Source organism: Miscanthus floridulus, chromosome 8 (assembly GCF_019320115.1).
Source record: "Miscanthus floridulus cultivar M001 chromosome 8, ASM1932011v1, whole genome shotgun sequence".
In the NCBI taxonomy this organism is placed as follows: Eukaryota; Viridiplantae; Streptophyta; class Magnoliopsida; order Poales; family Poaceae; genus Miscanthus; species Miscanthus floridulus.
Genome location: NC_089587.1, coordinates 33,825,831 through 33,853,813, shown reverse-complemented (window position 1 = coordinate 33,853,813; position 27,983 = coordinate 33,825,831). Strand labels below are relative to the sequence as shown.

The 27,983-nt window shown below is 41.9% G+C and overlaps 2 protein-coding genes and 1 long non-coding RNA gene across 3 annotated transcripts; 1 reads left to right on the top strand and 2 right to left on the bottom strand.

The window, feature by feature from the left end:
- The first annotated feature begins 200 nt into the window (after window positions 1-200).
- On the top strand, window positions 201-1,381 carry LOC136471548 (E3 ubiquitin-protein ligase Os04g0590900-like). Its single transcript, XM_066469285.1, has one exon. The coding sequence runs from the start codon at window positions 559-561 to the stop codon at window positions 1,234-1,236; it is 678 nt and encodes a 225-aa protein (XP_066325382.1). The 5' UTR covers window positions 201-558; the 3' UTR covers window positions 1,237-1,381.
- A 216-nt stretch (window positions 1,382-1,597) lies between these two features.
- Window positions 1,598-5,302, bottom strand: LOC136471547 (uncharacterized). Its single transcript, XR_010762061.1, has 3 exons — window positions 3,553-5,302; window positions 2,153-2,203; window positions 1,598-1,892 (listed from the first exon to the last, which is right to left on the bottom strand). It is a non-coding gene; the product is annotated as an uncharacterized lncRNA (long non-coding RNA).
- A 695-nt stretch (window positions 5,303-5,997) lies between these two features.
- Window positions 5,998-14,806, bottom strand: LOC136476150 (fatty-acid-binding protein 3, chloroplastic-like). The gene is made up of 5 exons (XM_066473868.1): window positions 14,523-14,806; window positions 12,286-12,384; window positions 7,623-7,766; window positions 7,336-7,550; window positions 5,998-6,398 (listed from the first exon to the last, which is right to left on the bottom strand). The coding sequence occupies exons 1-5, from the start codon at window positions 14,719-14,721 to the stop codon at window positions 6,240-6,242; spliced, it is 816 nt and encodes a 271-aa protein (XP_066329965.1). The 5' UTR covers window positions 14,722-14,806; the 3' UTR covers window positions 5,998-6,239.
- Between the last annotated feature and the right edge of the window lie 13,177 nt (window positions 14,807-27,983).

Genomic DNA, 27,983 nt, shown 5'->3' with positions numbered 1-27,983 from the left:
AAAACGGTAGTTATAAACTTATCAGCGCCGATTCTATGGCAACCGACAGTTATTACCTGTTCTGTCACAGTGGGGATGCAACAACCAAATCCTGTACATATGCCCGGCAAAAGACTCAATTGGGTTACAGGATCAAGTTTTTTTTTTTGTCCATTTCCTCGATTTTCTAAGGAATCTACGGTGATTGTGAAAGATAAATTGAAAATCGACGTGGTGATAGTTCTTGAAATTGAAATCGATGCAAACCAATCTGTTGGATGAGGGACCATATAAAATGACTCGCTAATAATCGAGTCAACACAGAATATCGAAGGTCAAGTGTTTGGTTCGTTCGCTCTCTGAGGTTGTTTCCGCCTGCACGAACCAAGCAGTTAGTTGACTTGGAGAAACGACACGGTTTCAAGTCTAACCCATCTCTTTCAACATTTCGCGAGCACACGGAGAGTAAGGAACTCGGAAATTCCCCGTAAGATACTTTTGAGCCCACCTCCCTTATCATATGGTCGCGAGGCAGGCAACCAGTTCAGCTTCAGCATCTCGGGTGTACGCTGTCCAGCCATGGATTGCTTCATCCGCTTGTTCGGGCTGGCCATCGCCAACGCGGTGTGCATCGGCGGCACGGGCCTCCTCATCAACTCGCTCGTCCGGCGCGCGCGGAAGCCCCACAGCACGAGCGACATGGTCACGCTCTCCATCTTCTTCGTCGTCTGGGTCAGCATCAGCGCCTGCGTCTACCCTGTCTTCTGCGGCGCGCTCTTCCCGTGGTCCGCGCTGGGGCGGTTCCTGTGCTCGCCTCTGCGCGGCCTCGCCTGGCTGCTCTGCCTGCCGTGCCGGTGCGCGCGCACGGCGCGAGCCCGGCTACGGCACCGGAGCAGCGGAGGCGGCGCTTCTGCCGCCTCTGGTTCTTTGCCACGGTTCGTGGTGCAAGGACGACAAGAAGGCCATGCTACCATCTACGTGCTCGCGCGGGAGCCGCCGGTGCGGGGTGGAGCGCGGGTGGTCGCCGTGGACGACATCCCGGCGTACGAGCAGGAGGAGGACGTGAAGCGGGCGCCGGACGGCCCGTCGGAGTGCGCGGTGTGTCTAGGGGAGGTGGAGAAGGGGGAAATGGTGAAGCGGCTGCCGGGGTGCCTGCACATGTTCCACCAGCAGTGCATTGACTTGTGGCTGCGCGACCACTCGACATGCCCGGTGTGCCGTTACAACGTCTTCTCTACGGTGCTACAAGAAGCATGACGTCCTTCCTAGCTAGTCTTTTTCTAGGCTCTTCATAGTGACGGCCAACAACGGAAAGCTGAGAATGTAAATATAGGTAATATGTAAATTGATGGGATACCAGGAGAACCTTGATCATATATCCTATTTTATCTAAATATGTACATGCAGTACTAAAGCAGATCTATGATACTAACAATAAGAAATGAAGTTACAATTACCGGCCAAGCAAATTAGAAAAATATTAAGTTGACCAAAACAGAAGCAGTTCTTTCCAACACCCTATAGAATAATGTATGTATTGGTACGCATACGAAGGAACACACTACTAACAAGTGAACTTTTGAGCACGGAAGGACTATCAGACAGAGCACGTACGGCATGAGCAACGGATGACACTCAATCACTGCTCCATAAATTGTTTTTACTAACGGAATTTTCACCTGACGGTATTATTAAAACCGGTGGTGATAATATATATATCACCGCCGAAAATCATTTTCACCGTCGGTTCGGACAAAAAAAAACAGCGTTGAAATCTATAAGACCTGATGGCGCGCGCCCTGCCCCCTGGCCAGCCCACCAACCTGGTCCATGCGCCCATGTGGCCCTTCGATATTGACTAGAAAGCAGCGCGGCCTTGCCGCGCGGTCCCGTGTGGTGCTTGCATCATGAAGCTAATAATTATATTGCAATTAGTATTACTTAGCTTCTGTGGAGAATAAATAGTAGTAGTACAATATAATTATACAGATCAGTGGAGTTGATGTTGATCGTTGCCATTGCAGAGGATAATAGCTCGAGTCTCATTTTTTTTCAATTAAGAACTATGCACGACACACCCATCATTGTGAAATTAAGAATTGATTAGTATTAGGTATAATCAATCACATATATCAAAGAGCATATAAGCGTGAGCAAATGTTTTAGTGCATACCTTTCACATAGTCCTTTTTCTCTGAAGTCTGAAGTTGATATTTATTTAAATCTGAAATAAAAATACAAGGCGTAGAATTATTACCTTTGAGTCATAATTTCAAAGGAAGATAGAAATTGTTTTCGAGATGACAATCCACACATTCACCGTAATCAAAACTACAGCAGTGGCAGTGTTGTCTAAGATTCACACTCTAGCACTGTATTAAAATCTGAAGCTTTTAAAACAAAGTAAAAAATTTAACTACACAGATTAGCCAAATCATTTACAGAAGGAGAGAGATAGTAGCACAGCTAAAATCCAAATTACGAGAAGTCGATGAGTTGAGAAAGTTATGTGGGGAGCTTTAGCAATCAGCACAAAATATAGCAGAACAAAGATGGAGGTATAGTAGACTTGCATTTTTTTTTCAAAGATGTTGCAATGGAAGAGAATGTCTGAAATAGTATATAAAGCAAATATTATATGTTGTTTGAGTTTAAATTCAAAGCTTTGAGCAGAGCCAAACATGACTGCATTTAAATTGCTCAAGTAAAACACGTTTTTTTCAATGATATGACTCATTTTTCTCTGTTTTGATTTGTTTTGAATGGACATGAACTCACTGCTTGGGCTCCTAGCCTGTTAGGTACTTTACATGATGATAACCTTTTTAAGACTGATGGAAAGCATCTCTGCAAATTAATAAAGTACATGTAATTCCACAAAAAGTAGGAGTTGAGAAGCATATGATTGTGTGAGGTACTTGGGCTAGCAACAGATATAGTGAGAGTTGACATCTATTATAAACATCTTTGGTGAAATGAGGTTTGTCAGATAATTCTTCATATTTGAGTGCAGCTGAGGATTGCCCTTGCCTTGATAGTAATATAGATAAGAATAGGAAGGAATTCAACAGCCCTAGATAATGTTCGATCATTTGACATTGGTATGCTGAGAAGCAAGTTATTGATTACTTGACAACAGCTCATGATGTATAGAAGCGTCTCGTGTTGTGCTTTGAAGGTATTAATCGTCTGCAACTCTTTCACTGCAAGCTAGAGTGTCATGTGCAGAAAAATAATGGTCATAGTTACAATGAGCTTTGGATGTATCACTGGAATGATTTCTTTCATGGGAATTTTGGATAATTTAAAAAATTGGATATTACATGATTAAAACCAGCAACTCTTGAATATGCAGTATAATGACAACATAATTGATAATAACAGAAAAAATAGAGCTGAGTACTTGATAGTTGACACCTTTTCTTTCAATATTGAAGCTAGCAAATGTATCAAAGTATGGAGCTTCATTTCAATCAAACATATATTGATGTGGCATACATTGATTACTCCCATCCTTACAACTTATGACAACTGAAATTGCGTTGTAAATGTTTGAAGCTCAGAATGAATTACCAGCCACGATGCCTCCTTTTGCAGGACCTAATCTTCTCCGAGATCTCCATGGCGGTAGGCTCCGCTGGCCAGCCAGGGATCACCGAGAATGGCCGAAAGAATTTTTTACTGTGAAGCAAAATATGCACTCTCATCTCTTGCTCCGCAATTGTGAGACTATATTGTACTTAAAGCTTGAATAGAGGACAGGGTTAGCTGCGTAGATTGCTTTCTCCAATTATTTCATCCTGGTAGTAAAAGGTCCTAGAGCAACTTTGATGTCAGCTTGTAAGTTAGTGCACATGTAAAGAACTGCATATATATATGCTAGATGGTTGAGTTTACAGAGATTAGTACTGTTTTGTAAGAGGGCCGGGGTGCTATGTTGTAAACCAATATCATGAAAATTTGTAAAGTGGCTGGGTTTTACATATTCTGTAATGACTAATGCATTTAAAATAAGACTACAGAAGTACATCTAACATAGAAGATCATCACAGATCCAGAGATAATAAAAAGAGAAACTTGGAGGTCAATTGCAGCATAGCTACCTTTGTATGTTAGCAACATTCTTAAGAAAAATAACCATGTTAATGACTTGTTAATTAACTGTACAAAAAGATCCATGTAATTCATTTCATGGCCAATCAGCCAACAGACATCCATGGAGTAGTCAAAGCCAATGTAATTCATACATTCCCTTGCATTTCGCCTTATATCTTAATCCCATTCATATAGCAACAGGGCTTCGAACATTGTGAATGTAGTAGGTTACAGTATATACAGGCAAGGCAACAGAAGGGGAATACATTTTTGAGCTAGAAACATTGTGAACATGGCTAGCAATAGGGCTACAAACATTGTGGATATAGTTGTGGTGGTGGTTTTAGTATAGATAGCAAGCCTGTCATTAGTATGAAAAATATCATCTGATTCTTCTCAAGTTCTTGAGCTATCAAGTGAAGGTACATGCATGATGCATCAACCCATAACTGTGTCAGAGTTGCTAGGCCCGTGTGTTTAACTTAGCAGTTTATGTGTGAGAGAAATATTTACTTTCACAACACAACATGTAGTAAGATGATTAGAAATAAGAACAATGTTAGGGGCAGTCATTGAAACTGAGCAAATAATTGATATTATTTTAAGTATAAACAATAGCACACAACATTGTATTGTAAGTGTAGCTTGAGCAGGGATGGGGCAGTGGCACTATCGATTTCAGAGCTCCTTCAGCAACAGATTTTGCAGATGAACCAAACAAGTTGCTGAGAAAACAGAGATGGGCAGATATGTAAAGGAAAAATCTGAGAAATTCATACTGGTATAAGCGCAATATCCTCCTGCTCTACTCCGCCATGGCTATTGGGCATTTGGGCTCAACATTGAGCTCGCCTCTGTCTCCGTGGTCACAGCTGCGACGAAGCGGAGCGGCGGGCTCCGATCCACCTCCACTCGATGGCTGCGAGCGGCGGGCGCAGGATGCCACAATACGGGCAGGGAAGAGCTGCCGCACGGGGACAGCAGGGGAAGAGGAGGGTAAGGCAGGCGGACGGAAGTACCAGCGACGCTGCAGGCCGTGCAGGAGGGTGGTGGCCCTACATCCAGTGCGGCGGCGCGAGGACGGGAGCGCCGGGCGGGCAAGGTCGCGTTCGGCTCGCCTGCGCCGTCACGCCGGTGAGCTCGGCCGCCTCGCCGGTGGACCATGCCCGCGCCGTTGGCCCGCGCTGCAGCTGTGCTCATCGACGCCACGGGAGCCTACGGGCCGACGCGCCGAGAAGATTCCCGATGCGGGAGCACGATGGAACAGGCGGAGACCCGATCCTATCCAAAATCTGACGGTCCACATGGCGAGCCCGCCCGATCGAACGGTTGACGGGTGGTCGGGCGACGTGGCCCGATCGGCTGCCCATCTTTTGGAAGCCGGATTCCTATATAGAGATTGTGAGGCGTAGACATTGGAATCATTTCGATTCCTAAAATGGCTTGCCACCTTAACGGAGCGACATTCTAGGCATCATCAGTTCATCATCGTACACGTCTTATTCATTGCAATTGCATTTTCTTCTATGTTAATTGCACATTAGCGAAGAAAGAGCAAAGACTGCGACTTCTTTGTGAGTGAGAAAAGTTACAGTGACAAATGTTAATTCAAATTGATGTACAACGTGGTGCATATATATGTTCATCAATTGGAATGTTAGATGTTGACGTACATGAAATAATCGTGATGATTCCAACTAAATTACTAAATATACAATATGTCACTAAGTTTATACTATATTGGTATCATACATGTGGCATGGATTGAATTTGATGAAATTGGCAGGAAATGAGATCTTTCAAAATTGCCGTGAAACTTTCAAAAATGTGAATCATTTTTCAGGTGTGGTTCACAACATTAGTTTCTACTGCCCCTGAAAAATCCATTTCCACTGAGCAAGTTGGGCTAGGCAAGTTGAATGATGGAATGTAAAGCAGTCCGCCAAGCATAATATCAACACAAGGGCGTGACAATTCACCATATTTCATCAGGATGACAAAAATGTTACATATGAACTCTATAATAATTAAATTAATTTCCTTTATGGGAACTATGATCATGGACATCCCCAGCACGTCTTGTGTTCCCTCGGGAAAAAAGAGAGAATGAAGGGAAATAACCACTCCTAGCAACCATTGCTAGAACCACGACTGAATTGTCACTTCTAAAGCAGAAGCGCTTCCAGCAACTGGGCTGTAGATGATCTCAAAGAAGGGGACACTGGGGATTTACCAAAGAAGCCATCGTATAGAGCATAATTAACAGTAGCAGATTCGATCTCTGCATCAATTTGACGTGGATCTTGATTTTCGGAAATGGAGATCTACAGCAATAAAAGTTAACAGCATTCAAATTGAGCTCACTCTCTACATAAATCTCTACAAGTCCCCTTTTTCATACTTTTATTTATTCACAAACTTGAGTTGTTACAGTTTTTCCAGAATGCAATGATCATTTTTTCAGTAACTAACAAAAATATAATTTAATGTCAAATATTCAAAAACTACAAAAATTGAATAAATCCATCAGTAGATTAAAAGGAAATCTGACGACCAAACAGAATTCCAGCTTCACTGTTAATCTTTGTTGCAATTCAAGCTTTTTGTAAACCTCAACTAAGCTTTAAGGTCTACAGTTTAGAAAAGTTTGCTCTATAGTCAGTTAAAACCAATAAGATTTGAATCCTAGTAGTAGACTAAAATATAGATTTGCTTTTTTTCATTGGATAAAAAAGGTGCCAATGCGTCTGGCTTTTCTGACTTGTACAAGTTGTCAATTCTTGTGCCACTTGTGAACTAAGCACTATTAAATTGTTGGTCTCTCTATACTACAAGCAATGGCCAATGCATGCCAGCTTTTATTCGGCCAGGTAATGTAGATAAATTTACATGACGGAAAGAAGTTAGCAGGTCATTTCCATTTAATCCTATCCAATCGAACCACCATCTATTGTCATATTTACTGTTTGAATTCCACTATTTTCTATGTTAGAGGTGACGGCATTAGCCTCATTACCACGGAATGCTACACATTGGATAATGATCTGACAGAAGTAACAGTACAGACAAAAGTGAGCTCCAACCTTGAGGTATCAAGTCCTAATAGAACTAGAAGCATTGCTAATTCTTGTACGATGGAAGTGTATTCATTGTGGGATAGTTGTTTGTTATTTCTAAATAGTTTATACAGTCAATATTCAACTTTGAGGAATGAAACACCGTCGAAGATTCATAATATTCACAGAATTGAATGTGACTCACCAGCATTCTTTTGGGTTCAAGCCAAGTTAAGTATATGCTTGTTCCCTGTTTGAGATTGCGCCCAAGAAAGGTATTCTGCAAGGTTGACAGGGAAGATTCTTCCTCAGCATTTGGGTTTTTTATTTGGCGAACAATGACATCATTTAGAGCATTCACAAAGGTCTTGCCATCAACGGCTCTAACAAGAATTATACTCAATGATTTCACAACTGGTGCTGCAAAATAAACTAGTAACATTAGCACATATTACGATTCCTTAAATTTTGGAATTGATAGTTATCTCTTACCCTTAAAAATGGAGTCAAAAACAGAGGAACCGTCAAAGCTCTCAATACCAATCTTTTCTTTCCATTGCTCAGTATCAAGGCGAAGTGAGTAATCTACATAGAACGCCGCAGCATATACTTTGACAAAGAACTTATCTCTGTAACCTGAAAGTGAGCTAAAAATAAAATTGCGAACTATAACTATAATAATACATTAAAGTTAAGTCTGAAAACATAATTTTTACTTATATATCTATCTTGCACCCCTGATGCTGGGAGCACAATAGTTAACTTTGAGGTTGCCCTGGCTGCTATTGGGTTTTCCCTACAAACTTTAGCTTGAGTGAGCTTATCCAAAGAGAGAGATGACTATATCAAAAATGAAAGGAGGCTTCTGACTTCTTTCCTAGTTTCTTAAAAATATGCCATTATTGAGTGTCCTTTTAGTTAGAGCCGATCTATTCTAGCAAACAAACTTGATACCCTATGTGAGGTTTAACCAGTTAAGCAATCCAACAAACCTAATCAAACTAGCTTGAGAAATTATTTAGTATTTTGGGTTCCTTGCTGCACCAATCCACCTCAAGTTCCAGCTGCGCCAATATGGCACCTGAACCCCGATGCAGCACAGCACTCGCATTACCATCCCAGCATAACATATAACATATGCACACAAAAATGCTTTCCAAAATACTTCAATTTTTTTATTAGTTTCAACTCATCTTAGCCTTTATTGAAGGCAATTAGTGGGTAATAGTGGCTACCAGGGCTCGAACTAAGATGTGCTGGCTGTGTAACCTCGGAGACTAGCAAAGTGGCCTCTGTCCAGTTCCTGAAACACTTCAATTTGAGTTATCTATTATCTTCTAGATAAGACCCTGTCCTCTCATAGTAATGCTTCTGCTTTTGCCTTCATATCACCTAAAAGGGTTAGCCAACTTCCTATGGATTGTCCACAGAGGATTGCATGAACTCTATATATGACAACAACTCAACAAGAAACAATCACCTGGGTTAATCTTTTTTTTTAAGGGATCCCGGGGGAAAAAATAATTCCCCACCTGAATATATTGCATTGGAGTGGCAATATAAATTACCAGTCAAGATGATACAACAGAGTATGTACACTGACAGCACAACACCAACAACAACACGCACAAAAGAGTGAAGGACGACACCACACAACACATAAGGGGGGATAAAAAACACTCCCATAACAAAAGCATGTCATTGTTCACCAACTAACACCACTATCAAGTGACTGTATTCGGGCGACCTCCATTCCACAAGCGACAAGCTTTGAGCCGAGTGTGGCCGACAACAGCCATGATTTACAATGTCTTTAAAGCACATCTAGGATCCAATTGATGCCCACCGACGCCCATTGAGGGGAGGAAGCCTCAAAGGAGGGAAGGTCGGCGATAGGAGAACAAGGAGATCCAAGAGAAGATCATGGGCCTGCTAACCCGGCATTTGGTCAGACAAAGCAATCAAGGATCATGGATGATGGCGGAGTAAGGACACTGACAATGATATTTGCCAGTTAGTAACTTGTGCAAATATCAAGGGTTTGATCACCGAAGGTGGATTTGAGCTGTGTGCAAGGATGAACATCCATGAGGTGTACGTGGTCTCCAAGTGCGACGCTTCCAGGAAGGGAATGACATGAAAGATGCCACCATCACACATTTGGGGACACCGGATTGGGTTCACCCTAAGACCACACACACGGCAAGGTGGCAAGTGGTTCTTCGAAGACACCTCCTAGAAGGAACATGACGCATAAGGATGCCACTGCCACCGTCACGGCTATGAGCCAGGCTAGACTTTTGCCAAGAAATCACATGACAGTCAAGCACCCCATGGCGAACAAAGGCCGGCATCATACCATACCTGTATGTGTACCTTCAGTCGAGTACGGGAGCATGGCGCAGCAGATGGAGCTGCCACCGAGCACCAGGGCCGCGTAGGCGAAGCCGGCCACTCAAGGCCTGCCGAGGGTGCAGATCTAGTCAAGGGATGAGGAGCTGGCCACACCCGGCCTGCACTATCGGGGGACGCAACCTTGAGGCACACTGCCGTTCTCCGCCCAGACATGCATGGGATGCACCCTGGCCAGGGAGCTCGAGGAGTCCGCCGGCCCAGCCACCAAACGCCTAGGAGGAGCATGTCCGCAGGAACCGTGAATAGTTCTCTCAAGCCACCGGCAGATCCGGCACAAGGAGGACTGGATCTAAAAAAACTCGACCGGGGGGGTTAAGACTGCCCCCGCAGCATTACAAATAAGAAGAAGGACCTTCTCACCCGGCCGAGAAAACCCCCGAACCACCGCCCCCACCCTTACACGGTGGCTTTCCGTCGCCCAAGTGAGAATTGGGCCGGTGCCCCCCCAGTGCTTTGGTTATGGGGACGGACGAGGGGATTTTTTTAACCTCAGCCTGAAATTCGCTCCCACGGGGAGTCGAACCCAGGACCTGAGGAGTGCCGCTGGGTTACCTAACCGTTTGAGCTAGGCGCCCTTTGGCAAGGAGGACTGGATCTGGTCCTGGGAGCTCCGGATTTGCCAACATCATGGCCGCAGCACCCACCCTGCACGCTGAAACACCAGCAAGAAGGAGAAGAAATGAGAGGGGAGGAAGGAGGTGCAGATGCACACCTTTTTTCAGTGACAGTGCTGGCTGCCACCGCCGCGCGGACCTGCGACAGCGGTGGCCGGAGGTGGAGGCTATGGTGGAGTTTTTGGGCAGCGGCGGTGGCCCTCCCGTCGCCCTGGGAGGTGACATGGAAGGATCCTAGTGGAGTTAATTGCTGAGGAGCCTATCAAATCACCTGGGTTAATCCCACATCTCCAATGTAGCATCCCAAAAATAGTTCACATTTGGGCAATGTTTCAAATAGGTAATGTTAAACAATGTTCTGGTATCTCATTTTATTCTATCAAATATCAATCATCCTTTGACAATATCATCTCTTTCTGAAACAGTGAAGATTTGGATACGTTGACATGCCATTTGGCACTTCTACACTTCATTGATTAACTGCTTTGATTCCAAGACTTCTACACATTCGAGCTTTTGCTGTTTCTTTCTTATAATAATTAGTATTATTTTAAAATGAATATGACCTCCATGGATACATTTGTTAGAAAATAATCAACGTGTGGAATCACTACTCCAAGAGCACTGTTTAAAATATTACTGTAACGTTAAATGTGTTAACCTTCGATGCTTCTCAAAACAATACACAACCTAAGTACAACATAATATTAACCTAATAATTTAATAATATGGTCAAACTCAGTGACTAGAGACTGCTCATAGTTACAGGAGATATTATGTGATCAACTTATACCAAAGGTTTTCATTCTGAACACAAATAGGCATATAACATAGAGTGCAAAGCTTTCCTGAACATCTTGATAGTTTTGGAGAATTAGTTGGTGCGTAAATTCAATGTGTGAAATAGTCAGAAGTCCTGAGTTTGCAAAGTAAACTTTATTAAGTTCAATAAAAAGTAACTGGACCTACTTTCAGTTCACACCATAGGCTTAAGGGAGGCTGGATGTAACCATGGGAGATTCAAACCATATTGGCATATTTTCTTGACAGTTTTAGCTTTTCCTTATAGAGTCTAATCTCAAGACTTCTATCTCAAAATTCTTAAAGAATTTGTACAGTTAAACCATAGAAGACACACCACATTATATTGAAAAGATAATTTAGATAGAAGTCACTACTTGAAGAAATATCTGGTATCACTGTTATATATAACAATCAAATCATAAAAGAACTACAACAAAGGGGGTAGGTTAGAGAAGGATCAATTCTGAATCATAAATTCTTAAGAATTTTGGATCAAATATTACAGAATAGTATGAACTGTCAATAGCAAAGGTGCAAAACCTTTATTAAATGTTTTCAATCCATCTAACTGCAAGCCATTCTAGCAATTAATGCAGAAATGTGATGAAGAAAAACAAATGGTTCTTCTGGTTCCATTATTTTTCCACAAAGACAAACAATCTGATAATAACATAAAAAAGTTCATACTGTTGGATAGTTAGAAAATATAACATATGATCATAAATCCAGTACTTAGATCAAAGGTACCCACCTGGCTTTACAAGAAAGCTTAACAGACATGTTATAACCCATTTATTCGACCACTTAAACCCTCTATTATCACAGACTAACTCAACCACAAAAGTCAGTACGAGAAAAGGCTGAAAGAGCAATACGGAATTGATAGGAACCGAGGTTCCTCCTCTGACCGAGCGTAGGTTGTAGCGGTGAGCGATCGGGGGTCGAGGCTTAAACCGCGATGGACCACGGCGGGGCGCCGTGATCTCGCGAAGGGAGAGGGTGGCGGCGCTACAGTACCGGCGCTACAGTACCGCGGTACTGTACACGGAAGGGAGGAGGCGGCTAGGGTTTCTCCCGGCTCCCTGAGGAAGCCGGAAACAATAATTGTTTCTGCTTAATTTCCTCAATAAAGTTTACAGGTATTTATATGTCTCTGAATAATAATAGAAAATAACTCTAATATTATGTAAAATATGATAAATATGGGCCTTGAGCCCCCTAACCCGCCGGCATCCTCTAGCCACTGCTGGGCCTTCGCCTGGAGTACTGGATGCCGGTCATAACAGGAATTTAGTTTGATATTGACATACAGAGAAATATACCTGTGCCAACTGCAACCAAAGGGTATGTATAGCCTGGAACTGTTAGTTCCCGAAGAAACTTCACATTTGTTGTGTCCTCAGTAACAAAAGCATCACCAACTACAGAGAAAGAAGATGGGTTGAGTCATTGTAAATAGTAAATATTCTTGAGAAAAAACTAAACATGTTTGAAGAGAAAAAAATCATGACAAGCAAACTTGGGACGGACAGTTTATCTAACAATCCTCTTTTCTAAAGCTTGAAAAGCGAAGATAGTGAGCTTTGCAGCTAGATGATTGGTTGTAAAATTTTAAATGTAAGACTCCTAATCAACCAATGACAACTTATAACATATTCATATGTCTAATTTGAAGATGCATATTCTGAGCACTGTTATATGTGTATACATGAGACTTAAGTGCAAGTCCAACAGATTGACAGTTATCAGGGGAACACCAAGAATCAGGTCTTCTGTAGATTTGACTGTGGCAAGAATGATTCTTTTCATACTTGATGGTATGACCAACCTGATATTAAAGGAGCAACAGAAGTTCTATAAAATACATGCATTGCTAGCTAAGATGTGTGTGCACACAAAAGGGAAAAAATAGATAGATCAGGTATCAGTCCCAATCGATTTCTCCACCCTAAAACTATTTTGATCGCACTTGGTCATCTGGATCCATATTTCAGGCAAGCCACTACCTAGCTTTTTGGGTACTGGAACTGTGGTTGGTGCAACACAAGATGTTGATATGCACATGTTCCAGACAAAAGGTGTGATTCAACGACAGGTTGGAGTGTTGAATATGGAACAATTCCCATATGCCACTGATCAAGGTGGGTTATGACATAACTTTCACTTTAGAGGCTGATGAAGAATTTATACCAGCCATCCCACCACTTGAGATTGATCCCAATGAACAAGATGATTATGGCAATGTGGCAGAAGACAAGACTGGCAATAATGGTGTTCATAGTCTGTCAAAGAAACACAAAAGTTCAGAACCTGAACAGAATGAGCACAACGCTTCATCATCAGGTCCAGCTCCCATGCAAATAGCAGAACACCTTTCCTTAAAACTGCTCTTGCAGCAAAAGTTAGTGCTTCAGAAGTCAGCTGAGTACAATAGGGGGAAGCTGAATACATCTCCTTTTCCAGCTGCTAAATCCACTTCTTTTTTAGGGCCAAGCAAGGTTGGTTTTCCTACTATGGACCAAGCTGCTTCCTTGTATTCAGTGGCTACACATAAGCCTGTGCAGGTGCTCTCTCCCCAGTGACAGCTCACAGGCTTGCCTGTGGGATCCCCATTGGTGACTGATATGCTAGCTGCAGATACAGGTGCTACTCCACCAGATTTTCTGCGTGGGGATCACAAGACTGCTACTGGAATCCTTTGTTCACCAAACTCCAGCGCTCTGCTCCCAGTATTGCTGCTTCTCCTAACTGGATTGTTGTGCATGGATCTACTGATGTAACACAGTAAAAATGATTTTTCTAGTGAGTAAATAACTTTGCCTTGTTTATTTTAATTTTCTACGATTTTACATAGGCCAAATAATAATTTTTCACATAGGAGTTTCAACCTGCACTTATATTTTATAATAAAGGACAACATAAAGAGCAGACAACACCTTTTCCCCTTTCTGATTAAGATGGATAGAGTCAAAGTTCTAGCACACCCTGTAGCAGTCAGGCTACATAGATTTTGGACAACAGGAATATCCACTCAGGCCAGAGATGCTAAACATGGAACAGAAACAAGTGGAGAGCATAAAAGAGGATGAAAACTACTGTTAGTCAAATATCCTCCTGAATATAGATAACGTGAGTATGTATGAATCGGGATATGAATTGGCAAGTTCTTTTGGCTAACGTCTCAAGTATTAGTGCTCATCGAAGAGATATGAATTGAGGCCACTGGAAATTGCACCAGTTCATTCAAGAACTTAGATCTGATTCGGTGACTCAAGCTGTTGGATAAGTATGAAGCGAACGCCTTATCTCCCTCAAGAGTGCCCCAAGCCCCCAACCAAGCAAATTCCTCCCATGCTGCATCACCAGTTACTCAAATCTAATTTTTCTACCTTTTTTGAACATCCAATCATTCAACATCAGTATCTACATTAACATAATTTCAAAAAGTAAGAACCTAATTACCTAAAGTTAGTAATTATACCCCAAGTTCGAACTGAAGGGAAAATTGGGAACCAAAACTTGCAGCAACCATAAATAGATGAGTCACAGAGACCCTAACCTGCGCCGCCCCCCGCTGCACAGGAGACCGGCAGCCACCGGGCACCACCGCCCCCGCTGCGCGCGACGCGGCAGGCCAATCCGCTCTTGGAGGCCGCCGCATGCGTGTGGACCCGACAGTGGGTGTGGGAGCCAGCGGCGGGAGTCAATAACGCGGGGAATGCCTGCGCGCAGGGAACGACGGACGCCAAATTCATCATGGCCGTTACCGCTGCTCGCCCGGCGATCAGGGACCGAAGTGAAGTGGAGACTGGAGACCGCTGGTGAGTGGCGAAGGATGCACGTGGCCTTATCTGCAGTGTCTCCATGAGGGGGCTCCTTTGCATACCCAAACAGCCAAACCCAAGCAGGCTGCTGTGCTGTAACCGCGCCTGAGCCGAATCGGTGCCAATGGGCTGGGCCGAGCCCATGCGGGCCCTTTTCTTTTAGTTAATATTAGATTCCCCTAAAAAAAAGTTAATATTAGATTTTACCTTTTCAGTTCAAACTGAAATCTTGTGAAATTCAAAAATCAAATCAAAATCTAAAAATAGCTAACCAGAATTCCGTAGACTTATTATACATAGATCTAAATAGTAAAAATACTGGTACAAGTGAAAGGACTAGTTTAGCCCTTTAATAAAATAGGTCAAAATTGTACATAGTTATTTTAGTCGTGCTTTCACATTCATCCAGAACTTACGATAAATTGATAGTATGACCACATCACTAACACATTGTCATACTAATAGTTTCAGACCCAGAAAAGTTCATATAGATGTGTACATAAACAAAATAGGGTTTTTGTTATTATTGTTATATTTTTGTAGGAAGTTTTTTTTTCCAAATAAATCATGGAAAACTTACAGTAAGTTAGTGGAACACTATAGTAAAAGTTTCACGCTGAAAGAAGCCAAAATCAGGGAAATATATATGGATTGTGTTTCTAATGTAGTATTTTTGTATGTTGCATATGTTATCCAAATGTCGTGAAATTATACATTAGTCTTGTTATTGAGGTATGATGTTACTATGAATTTGTCATATCGAGAAAACATAGGATCTTATTACTTATTTAGCTTATTCAAAATGGATAATGGTGGTAAATGAATTAATACTTATTTTCACATGTTCCTTAGTTAAATTTTTTTTCTCGAACGTGTTGTAGCACGTTTTTCATTAAGGGCCCGTTTGTTTCCCTGGAATTGAATCTTATTCTAGAAATGAAATTCTAGTAATTAGATTCGATAGGAATTGAATTACTGAGAATCTGATTTATTTCAATTATCTTGTTTTGATGTATGTGGAAACTCATTCTTAGAATTACATTCCAAATGTTGTTTGGATGCTCAAATATTGAAATACATTGCGACTACTACACTCCAAAGAGGGTTTTACCTATGTACCATTAAAAAAGATAGTCCTTACCTACAGGCCACTAAAAAAATTTGAGCGCATCTAGGTGCCACCCACCTAAACTTTTTTGTCACCCAAGCCATTCCGTCTATTTTTGCCTCTAACGATGTCAAACCGCGGTGAGAAAAGTCTAAAATGCCCTCAAGTCTGAACACCGTGCAAAAGTTCGCCGTTCCTCTCTAGTGCCACTGACCCTCAGTGCTAATATGCAAGGATTATAAGGTAGTTGGTTTATTAGCCGTCGATCATTTGTGCTAGCAAAGGAAAAAAAAACAGAAATTATGTACGTGTACACGTACGAAGAAATCAAGAAAAGACGCAAGCTAGCATGTTCATGGGGAGTTCACGTACAGAACCCTGTATCTTGTGCATGCCTAGTTTGACGAACGAAGGAAGCCAGTAGGCGAGCTAGCATGTGCATGCCTTGTTGGCGCCGGAGTCAAGATCGGCTCCCGGGCCGCAGCCGCGTCGTCGTGCCTACGAGATCGTACCCGCCTATGGTCGTAGCATCCATGCTTTGCCAACGCCGGCAAAGACGGGACACTGAACTTGGAGTGTGCGCCCGCACGCAGCAGCTGCCGTTGCCAGTGGCATAGAGCCGGAGGTGGAGGGAGATGGAGTCCGAGTCCTTGGCGACGTCAGTGCCGCCCGCCGACGTGGAAGCGGCAGGAGGTGATGAGCTCGCCGCCGGGGACCATATTGACATGGGCACGAAAAAGTGACATCTGCATGAACGTGTTCGACGACTTGCTGCTGCCGCACGGCGCCGTGCCACCGGCAGCGGACATGGACATGGAGAGCATGAAAACTGCTGCGGCGGACCTCGCGTCTGTTTTCGTCGCTCCTGCAAGCGCGGACCTCGCTGCCGGCCACGCATGGCTCCCCCGAGACCGCTCCAGCCCCGACGCCGGAGCCTCGCCACCGGCCGCTGCCCGCGCGACCTTGCTGGAGTCCGTTGCCCGCTGCCAAAGCTCGCGCGGACCTCGCCGCTGGCCGCGACTTCCGGACGCCGTCCACCCAGTGCTACTACTCGTTGAATTAAAACTTAGACTAAACAAGATCTTAACTTAGCTTAAATATGATCACTAACTCATCTTAATACGGAAACTAATCTTAAATACTGACCAGAGCATATGGACGTCATCTGTGTTGCTGCGACTGGACGTGGGTAGACGGCTTTCTTAAACCCTCGAGCGCCTAATCGATCGGTTACGTAAATAGTCAGGTGGATTAGAGAGATAGTGATGCCAGGTGCGCCTCTCTTATTTGTAATCGTGTTGTGGACCAGGGGGTCGAACACTTAGAATTCTAAGGGTTGCCGCCGATCACGACAGCTCTTATTTAGTTGAAAATAAATGACTAAGTAAGTGGATCAAAAGCTTAACACTTAATTAATTTCGTAATTAAGTTCGGGATTAGCCAAACCGATCACATTCCAACATTCTCCCACTTGATCGAACAGCTAATGCAATTATGCAACAAATATTCGCTTTACACTTATGTTCACACTTAGTACTACAATAAGACCAGACCAATACGTCGTCAGCAGCATTAGTCGCCACTGGGACCCATTACCCATAGTTTACTGCAATACCTTGTTAAAATGATTATTACTTATTGGGAGTACATGATCCTATTACCTGGAATCAAGTCAGAGACTACACTAAAACCCAAATTGATTTGCGCGCTCATAAATGGGTAAGTGTTAAGACTCAAATAATCAAATATGCTAGCATCAGCTTAGTTCTTATTTTTCACAAGCTTAATAATCTGATCCTGGGTTATTTCTTTCACAACATTTAATCAATGTGCTTGCCATCAGTATTTGATGTGTCGTTACTCGAAATAATACTGCAACTCAATTGTAAGCCTATAGCAGTATGTCAATACTCAATATTGAGATAATATCTCTTAAGCCACATAGCTTGTTGTATTCATGCCACTAATTTAGCTCAGCTTAAAAACTAATTATATTCGAAGCTTTCAATAAAATTGTTCTTTTCTGCAGGAGTAGGTAAAATCTAATTGTGCACTTTCTTATACATACTCAAGAGAATTGGCAATCGACTAACTCTTAATTCTTATAAGTGACCTGATGATTCTTTTGGCGCCTCGTCAATAACTTAAAATTCTTTAGCACCTTCTAGTGAACCTATTCTGTATTAATAAACTAATATTTTTGCCAAGTATCTCGATGTCAAGTCTAGACTAGTATTGACTTGAGCATTCTTAAAGTTAATGACAGCCGAAGCATATGGAATGTTTTCGTCTTCAACTGTTACTAACTTATTTTTACAATTATTTGTAATAATTAATCTTACTGTGTTGTGCAACTACACTGTGCAAATAGACAGGCGTGGCATTACTTATTCAAACTCTATCACTTAAGCATTCATTTGTTATGCCTTTTGTGATAGTCCTAGTACTCAATTGGTCCCGTATTGGTGTATCTCAATAGCTAAAAACCGGCTTCGCCAAAATATATCATTTTAAAGATTTGGGCGAGTAAAAAACTCTTATGTGACATTCCTATTGCCACGTAACTCAGCTTCACCCATGTAGAGTATTAGGATAATAAACTTTTTCAACTTTTTTATAAACATAATTGTCCACTTAATGAAATTCTAAACCATAGTGGGATATGTTCTTAGTTTAAATCTTTTAAAAGTCTCTTTGAAGTCACGCTTAGAATTGTAGACCTTTTTTATAGCCTACTGGTTTAACTTCATCTGAAAACTTATTAACACCCACACTTTGTATACACTTATGGACCTAAGCTCATAAAATTGCTTAGTTTAGAATAGCAAAAAATTCCTCTTATGTGATCGTCTTATAGATTTATTATGGATCACAAGCAGTTTAATAACAATAGAGGTTTACTTACGTGCCTAATTATCAATTAATGGTTGCTACATATATCTGTTGTGGCTTACTAATTGACTCTTGAAAATCCACAATAGAAATTGTAGTAATTTAAATGGAGGTATACTAATGACTTCTGGCACAAACTGAGATATTTATGTCTTTTTGAGTCATTGATACAGAAAACTAAGCCCATATCTCTCCAAGATTTAATCTTCCTCCTTTGTGAACTTCCACTAACTCCCATTGATTTTTACATTCTTTAGGCACACATTCATCAAATCTTAACTTAGTGAAATAGTTATAACAGTAGAAATGCAATCCCTTGGACTTTGCTCCCACTTATTTCTATGTTCTCTAGAAACATAATCAGGGTGCCATGTGGACAGCTCATTTACTTAGAATATCATTTCTTATCTTTAGCTAGACTGTACTTATGTCTTGCTGAGGTTTTGTCCAATAAAACTTTTATGGTCAAATATTCATTAATCAGCGTTGGCCAGAATGACAAATATAAGGCATATAACTCTCCAAAAACAAGCTCTATGAACTAGTCTAATCAGCGTTGGCCAAAATAAACTAGAACAAGAAACTTGATGGACATGCAAACACTAATCAACGTTGGCCAGAAATAGTGAAAGCAAGCCATACTTCAATTAGAGACTAATGTTGGGCTAAGGAACAAAACTAGTATGTTTTTTTATTTCTCAAGTCCCATGCTTTATAGTCTTATTTGAATAGAGTATCTCTTTCCTGATGAGACAGTCCATTCTTTCCTTCGAAATGTGGCTTAAACAGTAGTGACACAATTTCGACAAGGTCTCATCATCTTGACTAATGATTAACTTAAAGATAAAACTAACATAAAGAAAACTCTTACAGGAAATAAATCTCTTTGCCAACTAATAGGATAAATGATAATTAATGAAATAAATTTGATGTATTTATAAACTCCAAACTCAAGAACATTTGTTCAAATACAAAGTATCTCATACTAAGATGACATAAGCATCATTAAGAACTAAGTTTAAAACTAATCTAATGCGAAGCTCCAATGCTCGACTTCATCTTTATTCAATCAATGGCTCCTTAGACTATGCTCCCCTTGTTGGGCAAGACCTGAGGAGAAGTTAAAATATGCATTATTGCACCTTAGTTAATCCACCATATGTTGGGGAAATGTCTTAAGTAAAACTTATGAATCAACTTAAGTTACCTGTTTTTCGAAGCCATTCTTATACTTATCATCAATTTGGTAACTTGTAAAGTTTGCAGACCATTGGAAACTTACCATTTTGAGCATGTTTGGTATGGTTTTCTGGCATAGAATTCATAAGGCAATTTATCATAAAATCATCAAACACATCTAATCCAAGTGCCTTCAATTCATAAGCCATATCAAAAAGCTTTTACGTGGTTACCCAGACCCCTTATCCCATCATAACGGGAACTAAGTAACCTATCAACAAGAAAAACATTTTTAAAGTGTGCTCTAATGGAGTTGTGAAGCTCCTTAGCACTTAATTCTCTGTTATCCTTTTTAGTAGAAAAAAAACCTTCTCATATCAATTGAGAATGAGTATCTTATGATCATTTTGCAATCCTATCGGATTTCTCCCATTTTTCTAATTTGGGAGTGTACTCCTTCATCCTCTCAGTATTGTAATCATAAATAGGAGAAGGAGCATGTGGTTTTTCCTCGTTAAGCGCATAATCAAGGTCCAGCTCCTTGAGAATGGCATGCATCTGATTATTCCAAGTAGGATAATTAGTGCTACTTACGGGTTCTATGGTACTTATATAGTCTGCATAATTTACTGAAATAATTTGAAGCAAAATAATGTCTCAATTAGTAAGTTGTATATAAGCATGAAGTTAAAACAACGTTGATCAGTATTAACAGCATGCTTAAGAACTTTAATTTGCATCACCATTGGACATAAACAAACCAAAATTCGTTTTAAATAACTCATAATTAAAGTCAACGTTGGTCAGAAATTAACTATGAGTAATCTCCGATTAAACTTCTCGTTGGTTTCATTCAACCAGAGACCATCTTATTATACAGTGGTGGATATAATGTATATATAAATATAAATACTTATAATTGAATGCAAAATATTGCAGAGCTTAATCTTAGGGCATCATTTAAAACATAAAATGCTCATGAAAGCATTAATTACTGGAACTAAAAATTACATCTGATACTTAAAACTTATTTAAACAGTGCATAACAGTAAGGAAATCACACTAAAAAAGTTACTAAAACTTAAATATCCTCAGCAAAAATATTCCCAAAACATACTTAAAATGACTTATAGATCACTTAAAAAAAACAACTTAAACTTTATATGAAATTGGAATATGCACCATTATGTGGGCCATAAACTTATTTGCAATAAAGCACTAATTAATTCACTGATACATAAACTAAGCTGAAAATACTAAACATAATGAGGACATTAAACTTAATTATGGCACTTAAATAATGCGCTTATATTAAACAGCAAGGAAACTTATATTCCAAAAGTAAATCTTAGTTCAGCTTCCTCGTGCAACAAACACACATGGCACTGATAAAACACCGTGAGCAAGTTTATATAAATATAAAATAGACTCATTAACATTAATCAACTCAAAGCTTAATTGAAGTGCTTATATGATGTGCTGAGAAATAATAAATAACAAAACTGACTTAAATTCTGGAAAGGGAAAAGTTCATTTTACCTCCCTGAACTATCATCGAAGTCTAGGTTTTCTCCTTGAACTCCAAAACCGGGTAAACCATCTCCCTCAACTTCTAAAACCATTCATTTTACCTACCTGACCCGGTTATAGGTGGTTTTGCCTTTTTGTTTTTTTATTTTTCGGTGGAATCTTTGAAAAATCATAGTAGATCATAGAAAAATTATAAAATGAAAAATTCAATTTTGTTGGACTCCACGTGAGTATATCTATACAGCAGTAAACATATAATATGGTATGCTTTAGTACAAAGTTTTTATTGTAGCTTTAGATCTATACTTTTCTGTAATTAATTCATAGCTGCAGTTTCTATGGTCGAACTGTGGTGAAATTTTTATGGTGGTCTAATTATTGTATGCTTTAACTGTAGTAAAAAATTTATACTCATTTATATTTTTACACACTTTTAACTATTTAAAAACTATTTAACAAACATAAAATTAAATAAATCTATAACTCAGTTATACATGAACCAATGAGCATGAAATTTTTACAACAGTTCTATCATACAATAATTAGCCGATCATAAAATTTTCACCATAATTGGGCTATAGAAACTGCAACTATGAATTAATTACAGAAAAGCATAGATCCAAAGCTACAACAAAAATTTTGTATTAAAGTATACCATATTATATGTTCACTATGTAGATCTACTCATGTAGAGTCCAAAAAAATTAGATTTTTCCATTTTATGATTTTTCTGTGATTTACAATGATTTTTCAAAAATTCAGCCAAAATAAATGAAAAAGAAGAAACAAAACCGCCTCAGAAAACCACCTATAACTGGGTCAGGGAGGTAAAACGAGCGGTTTTAAAAGTTGAGAGAGGTGATTTACTCGGTTTTGGGATTCAAGGAGGAAAACTAGAGTTTGATGATAGTTTAGGGAGGTAAAATTAACTTTTTCCTTATGGAATTAATGAAAACTTTATGGCTTAAAACTGAATTTGCTCAGCGGTGGCCCATAGCTGCGCTCCAAGCGCACAGCCTGCCAGAGCTCATCGGCTCCCACTTATGGCCCAACAAATGGCCCAGTTAAGCAAACCCTAATGGCTAAGAAACGTGAACCGTTGATCTTCATCCGACTTCATCAAGACAGTAAAAGACGGTATTAATGATTCAGCACATCCACTCACTTGCCCATTTCTCTCCCTGACGGCTGCTGCTCCTTGCTTCTCAAAGCATCTCCAGCAGTTCCCAATACCTCCCCCTATCCCTATAAAACTGTCATATTAAGGATAGCTATGCTTTTTTGTTGCTCCAACAGTTCCCAATACATCTCCCCTTTTTTGGTGGCCACCAATATTTCTCTTATCTCCCCTCAAAGAAAGGGGAGATACAACTCCCTCAATACCATAGAGACCATCCCAACTATCACTTTATAGCTATATTTTCTCTTACACTCCTACGAGACCCACCTTTCATATGAGTATTGAGAGAGAGATATTGGGGTACTGCTGCAGCAACTCCTCCAATATTGACAAAAGATGATATTGGGCTACCCCAATACATGTATATTGGGGAAAGATTATTAGAGAACTGTTGGAGATGCTCTCAGTTCTCACGCCCCACAACACTGCTCCCGCTCGAAACCATCGGTGCCACGGTGTTGGGCTCACCGGCGCACGCGTGATGTAGAGCCACGCGTGGCTTTGTCGAGCTTGGTAGTGAGGGTGCCCTCATGTTATACGGCAGTAGTGGAGGTCGAGCCGCATGATGGCGGCGACACGCCCTTAGGGATGAGCGGTGGCATATGGCAGCGAGCCCGTGTGGCGGCTCTAAACGGCGCGGAGGCGGCGACGCACGCCTTAGGAATGGCACAGGTGTCGGCGGCACCATCAACTATTGGGGCGACGATGGTGACCCGTCTTAGGGGTGCGCGGTAGCGTCGGTTGCTCGTAGCTGCACCCTTACGTGCGCGCGTGGAGGTGGCCCGATGCACGCCTCTCACCGAGGGGTGGCGACGGCGCCCCGCCCTCAGCAGCGGTGGTGACCTGGCCTCAGCGCCTGGTATGAGCCATTGCTCGCTTCTCTACACAGCTCAGTCGGCACCGCGGAGGTGACCTAGCCCTATGGACCACCGGGTATGAGCCGTTCGCTTGCACGGCTGGCAGCTGGTTGTGAAAGTGACCCGATCTAAATCACCGGTACGAACCGCTCTTTCTTATGCCCCTAATTAGGGTTCTTAATTTTGTGGAATTTTTTTGGGATTTTGGCTTATGGTTACTGATTTGGTTTAATCCCCTCCTTCTAAATGCTTAGCTCAGGTTCTAATTTGATCAAGAGATCAAATATTTCTTGAGATTTGACTTAATCTAAGATTAACCATGATGAACAGTGAACCCTAACACCATAATGACTTAGTTTAATCAAGAACTTATCCTTAGATTGCATCTAATAAGGTCTAAAAACTTACTGATAGTATAAAAACATATCTAATTCGGCGCTTAGGTTACTAATCAAGCATGAACATATTACTCTTTAAAAGGTTAAACATGCAAGATCGATCTTAACAGATGCTAATAACATCTAATTAAAACTTTAGCCGAGACTAATCTAATCTAATCTAATCAACATAACATAGGCATGAAACAGATTAAACTCTGGCTTAGGATAATGTTAGTACTAAGCAGGCTCCTGATACCGATTGTTGAATTAAAACTTAGACTAAACAAGATCTTAACTTAGCCTAAACATGATCACTAACTCATCTTAATGCGGAAACTAATCTTAGATACTGACGAGAGCATGTGCACGCCATCTGTGTCGCTGCGACTAGACGTGGGTAGACGGCCTTCCTAAACCCTCCAACGCCTAATCGATCGGTTATGTGAATAGTCACGTGGATTAGAGAGATAGTGACGCCAGGGCGCCTCTCTTATTTATAATTGCGCTGTGGGCTAGGGGGCCGAACCCTTAGAATTCTAAGGGTTACCGCCGATCACGTCAGTTCTTATTTAGTTGGAAATAAATGATAAGTGGGTGGACCAAAAGCTTAATGCTTAGTTAATCTCATAATTAAGTTCTAGATTAGCCGAACCAATCACATTCCAACACTACTTACTGTGGCTGGCGCTGTCCTTGCTCTGCACATCGGCGTCCTCCATCCAAGCAAGTGGAGCGGTCCCTGTGACTGCGAGACGGGCTAGAGCGCCTCGGAGGGGGAGGAGCCACGCGTGGAGGGCGGCGGTGACTCGGTAGCAGTGTTCAGGTTCCTAGATATGAGGACACCGTCGTGCACTCCTCGTTCCTCATGAACCCTCGTGTGGCAGTCTGGCTGCCATGCGCGCATGCTATGGCCACCGCACGTGCTAGTCGTGCGTGCACCACTTTGACCAGTGTGGGCCGTCCCCACCGCCGGTGGTGCATGGGCCGCTCAACCCCGCACGGGACGGTCCCTGGCCCTGGCCACGCGTGCACCGCTCCACCCCACCGTTGGCCGTGTGTGCGCCGTCCACCCCGCCCGGGCCGTCCCTAGTGCCGGCCATGCTTGCTATGGCCACCGTCGCGCTGGCTATGCGTGCACTGCTCCACCCCGCGTGGGCCGACTGCTCTGCTAGCTGGTCGCGTGTGCGCTGCTCGACTTCGCATGGGCTAGTTGCTCCTCTCTACAAGGGCCGACGGGTTGAGAGGAAGAAAGTGTTGCGGTCACTGACAGCTTGCCCCCACCGAGTAGAGAGAAAGAAGCAATAGGATAGGGTTACGAGAGAAGGGCACTTTGGACATTTTCACTAGCCAAACCCACATGTCAGAGCTGGCAAATGGCAAAAACCAGATAGAAGGGGGATAGAATGGCTTGGGCGAGAAAAAAAGTTTAGGTGAGTAGCACCTAGGTGCGCTCAAACTTTTTAGTAACCTGTGGGTAAGGACTATCGTACATAGGTAAAACCCTCCACTCCAAACAGAGTATGCGACTCTCTCTCTCTCTCTCTCTCTCTCTCTGCACGCACACCAAAACAAATCCTCACATGATCAGCCAAACGGCGTCCCAAAAGAAAAATCCCCTAAATCAGCACATGGATGCTCCTAGCCCCAACTCAGCAAATGGAGCAATGCAACTAGTGGGAATATCTGAGGAACCCAATGCTTGTAGGCGGAGAAATGAGGTAGAAGGATCGGTTGATAGCAAGACAACGTGGATCTAGATGAAGGATCGCCCTTGCGGGGTAGGAGGCGGTGAGCAGATGGGGTGAGAGGTGGAGGATGGGTCTGCAAGGAGCAGGGAGCGGACGGGGTGGGAGGTGGAGGATCGGGGCGATGGAGTGAGACTAGGAAACCCTAGCCGCCCTTGCGCCATGGCGCATGTCGAGGGAGGCGAGAGCAGAGAGGCGTCAAGACTAGGGAGGAAGACAAGTCGGGACTGAGATGAGTCGCGAGAGGAGCACTCGGAATCCTTTTCTGTCTCACTGCCAATGAATCTATCGTAGGCATCCGATTCAGGCTCTGGAATGTTGATTTCCAATTTCGTGGGCAGCCAAACAGGCCCGTCATAGAATTCGATTCCAATTCAGCCCGTTTCCATGGAGCCAACAGACCCTTAGGGTTTCCTAATTTCAGATTTATTGAATTTAGAAACAAAATAATTTTAGAAAATCTTTAATTAAATCATGAAACATATCTAAAATTTCAGAAAAAATTCCTAGAAAAATACTAGAGATAGATTGGAGGATGAGAAACTCAAATAAAGTAGTTTGAGCTCATAAAATTGTTTTTTTGGATGACCAGACAAAAAATGAAGCTCAAGAAAATAGGAATTAATTACACTTGGAAACATTCCCGGAAAGAGACATTCGTTGCTGTAACGTATTTTGAAACTTTTTGCCCTCATAAACATCAACGCAATCAGCGTGAATACAAAATCCTGTCAATTTAAATTATAAAAGTTATTAAAAATCACATTTTGCACTGTTTAATTTGCTAAAAGCCTAATTAAATCTTAGATATCTTAGAAAATATAAAATCATCAATTTTATTTAGTGTAAATTAATCACAACCAAAAATAAAAATTTTGGGGTAGGACAGCAACATGATGTGGTGCAAGGCGGGCTTGGTTTTACTACTTGGAGTTAATCTATTAGGCGTTATGGGGGTAATCACTATGGAAGTCTCTATCCATTACTCCCCTTGTTACTCCATCCCGTAACGTCTTTTCGGCGGTAATTCATCCATTCCCAGTAACTCCACGGTGTCCAGGTACATTTCATCAACTCCTCGTCTCATCCGCTCGCGCATAAGTATGGGAGTCCATCCACATACTTGTTGCGAATAAAAGGTCTCTTGTGTCATGTGTACTGTTGTGAATAGATCACATATTCACATTTGCACATATATGATATTACAAACTTGTTGCTAATTTTCTAGATTAATTTATATCAAAAATTAACTCCACCTATGTTGTCTCAACATAGCAGGTTCCAAGCCCTGATAAAGGAAGAGGGTTGTGTTAGGCGTGGCGAGTCAACGTTAAATCTAGCTATTCTAATGGAGATGAAACCTAAAAGAAAATCGTTGGGGCGTAACCCTCTTAGCGACGTGCCATATCGAAACCCGGGTATGGTGCTAAATGAGCAAGGGCTGGGTCGTCACCCCCGTGACGCGCCGTGTCACGATCTGGACATGGTGTCAAGTGATCAAGGATCAGGTCATCGTATCCTTAGTGGTGCGCTACATCGGGGCCTGGGTGTAGTGAAAAATGAGCAAGGGTCTTCACATCTGATTCGACGGGTGCGAAGGGTAAGGAAGCTAGTCGAACCAACTAGGATCTGTTTAGGCAGTTGGAATGTAGAGTCGCTTATAGGTAAATTAAGAGAATTAGTTGATACCGCGACTAGAAGGCGTGTAAATATATTATGCGTTCAAGAGACTATATGGAAGGGTCAGAAGGCGAAGAAGGTGGACAATACAGGTTTCAAGCTTTGGTACACAGGGACAGTTGTGAATAGAAATAGAGTAGGAGTTTTGATTGATAAGAGCCTCAAGAATAGTATAGTGGGAGTGAGAAGACAAGGAGATAGGATTATCTTAGTCAAGCTTGTCATTGGGGATATGGTCTTGAACGTAATTAGTGCGTATGCCCCCCAAGTAGGCCTCAACGAGAGTGCTAAGAGACAGTTCTGGGAAGACTTAGATGGCCTAATTAGAGCTATACCCAGTAGTGAGAAGCTTTTTATAGGAGGAGATCTTAATGGGCATGTAGGTACTACAAGCGCAGGTTTTGAGGCAGTTCATGGAGGTTTTTGGTATGGTAGTAGAAATCAGGAGGGGGAGGAAGTTCTAGACTTCACGGTAGCTTTTGACCTGATGATAGCCAACACTTTCTTTAGAAAGAGAGAATCTCATCTAGTGACCTTTAGTAGCGGACAACACTCTAGCCAGATTAACTTTGTCCTCACAAGAAGAAAGGACAAACGAGCATGCTTGGGTTACAAGGTGATACTAGGGGAGTGTGTTGTTTCTCA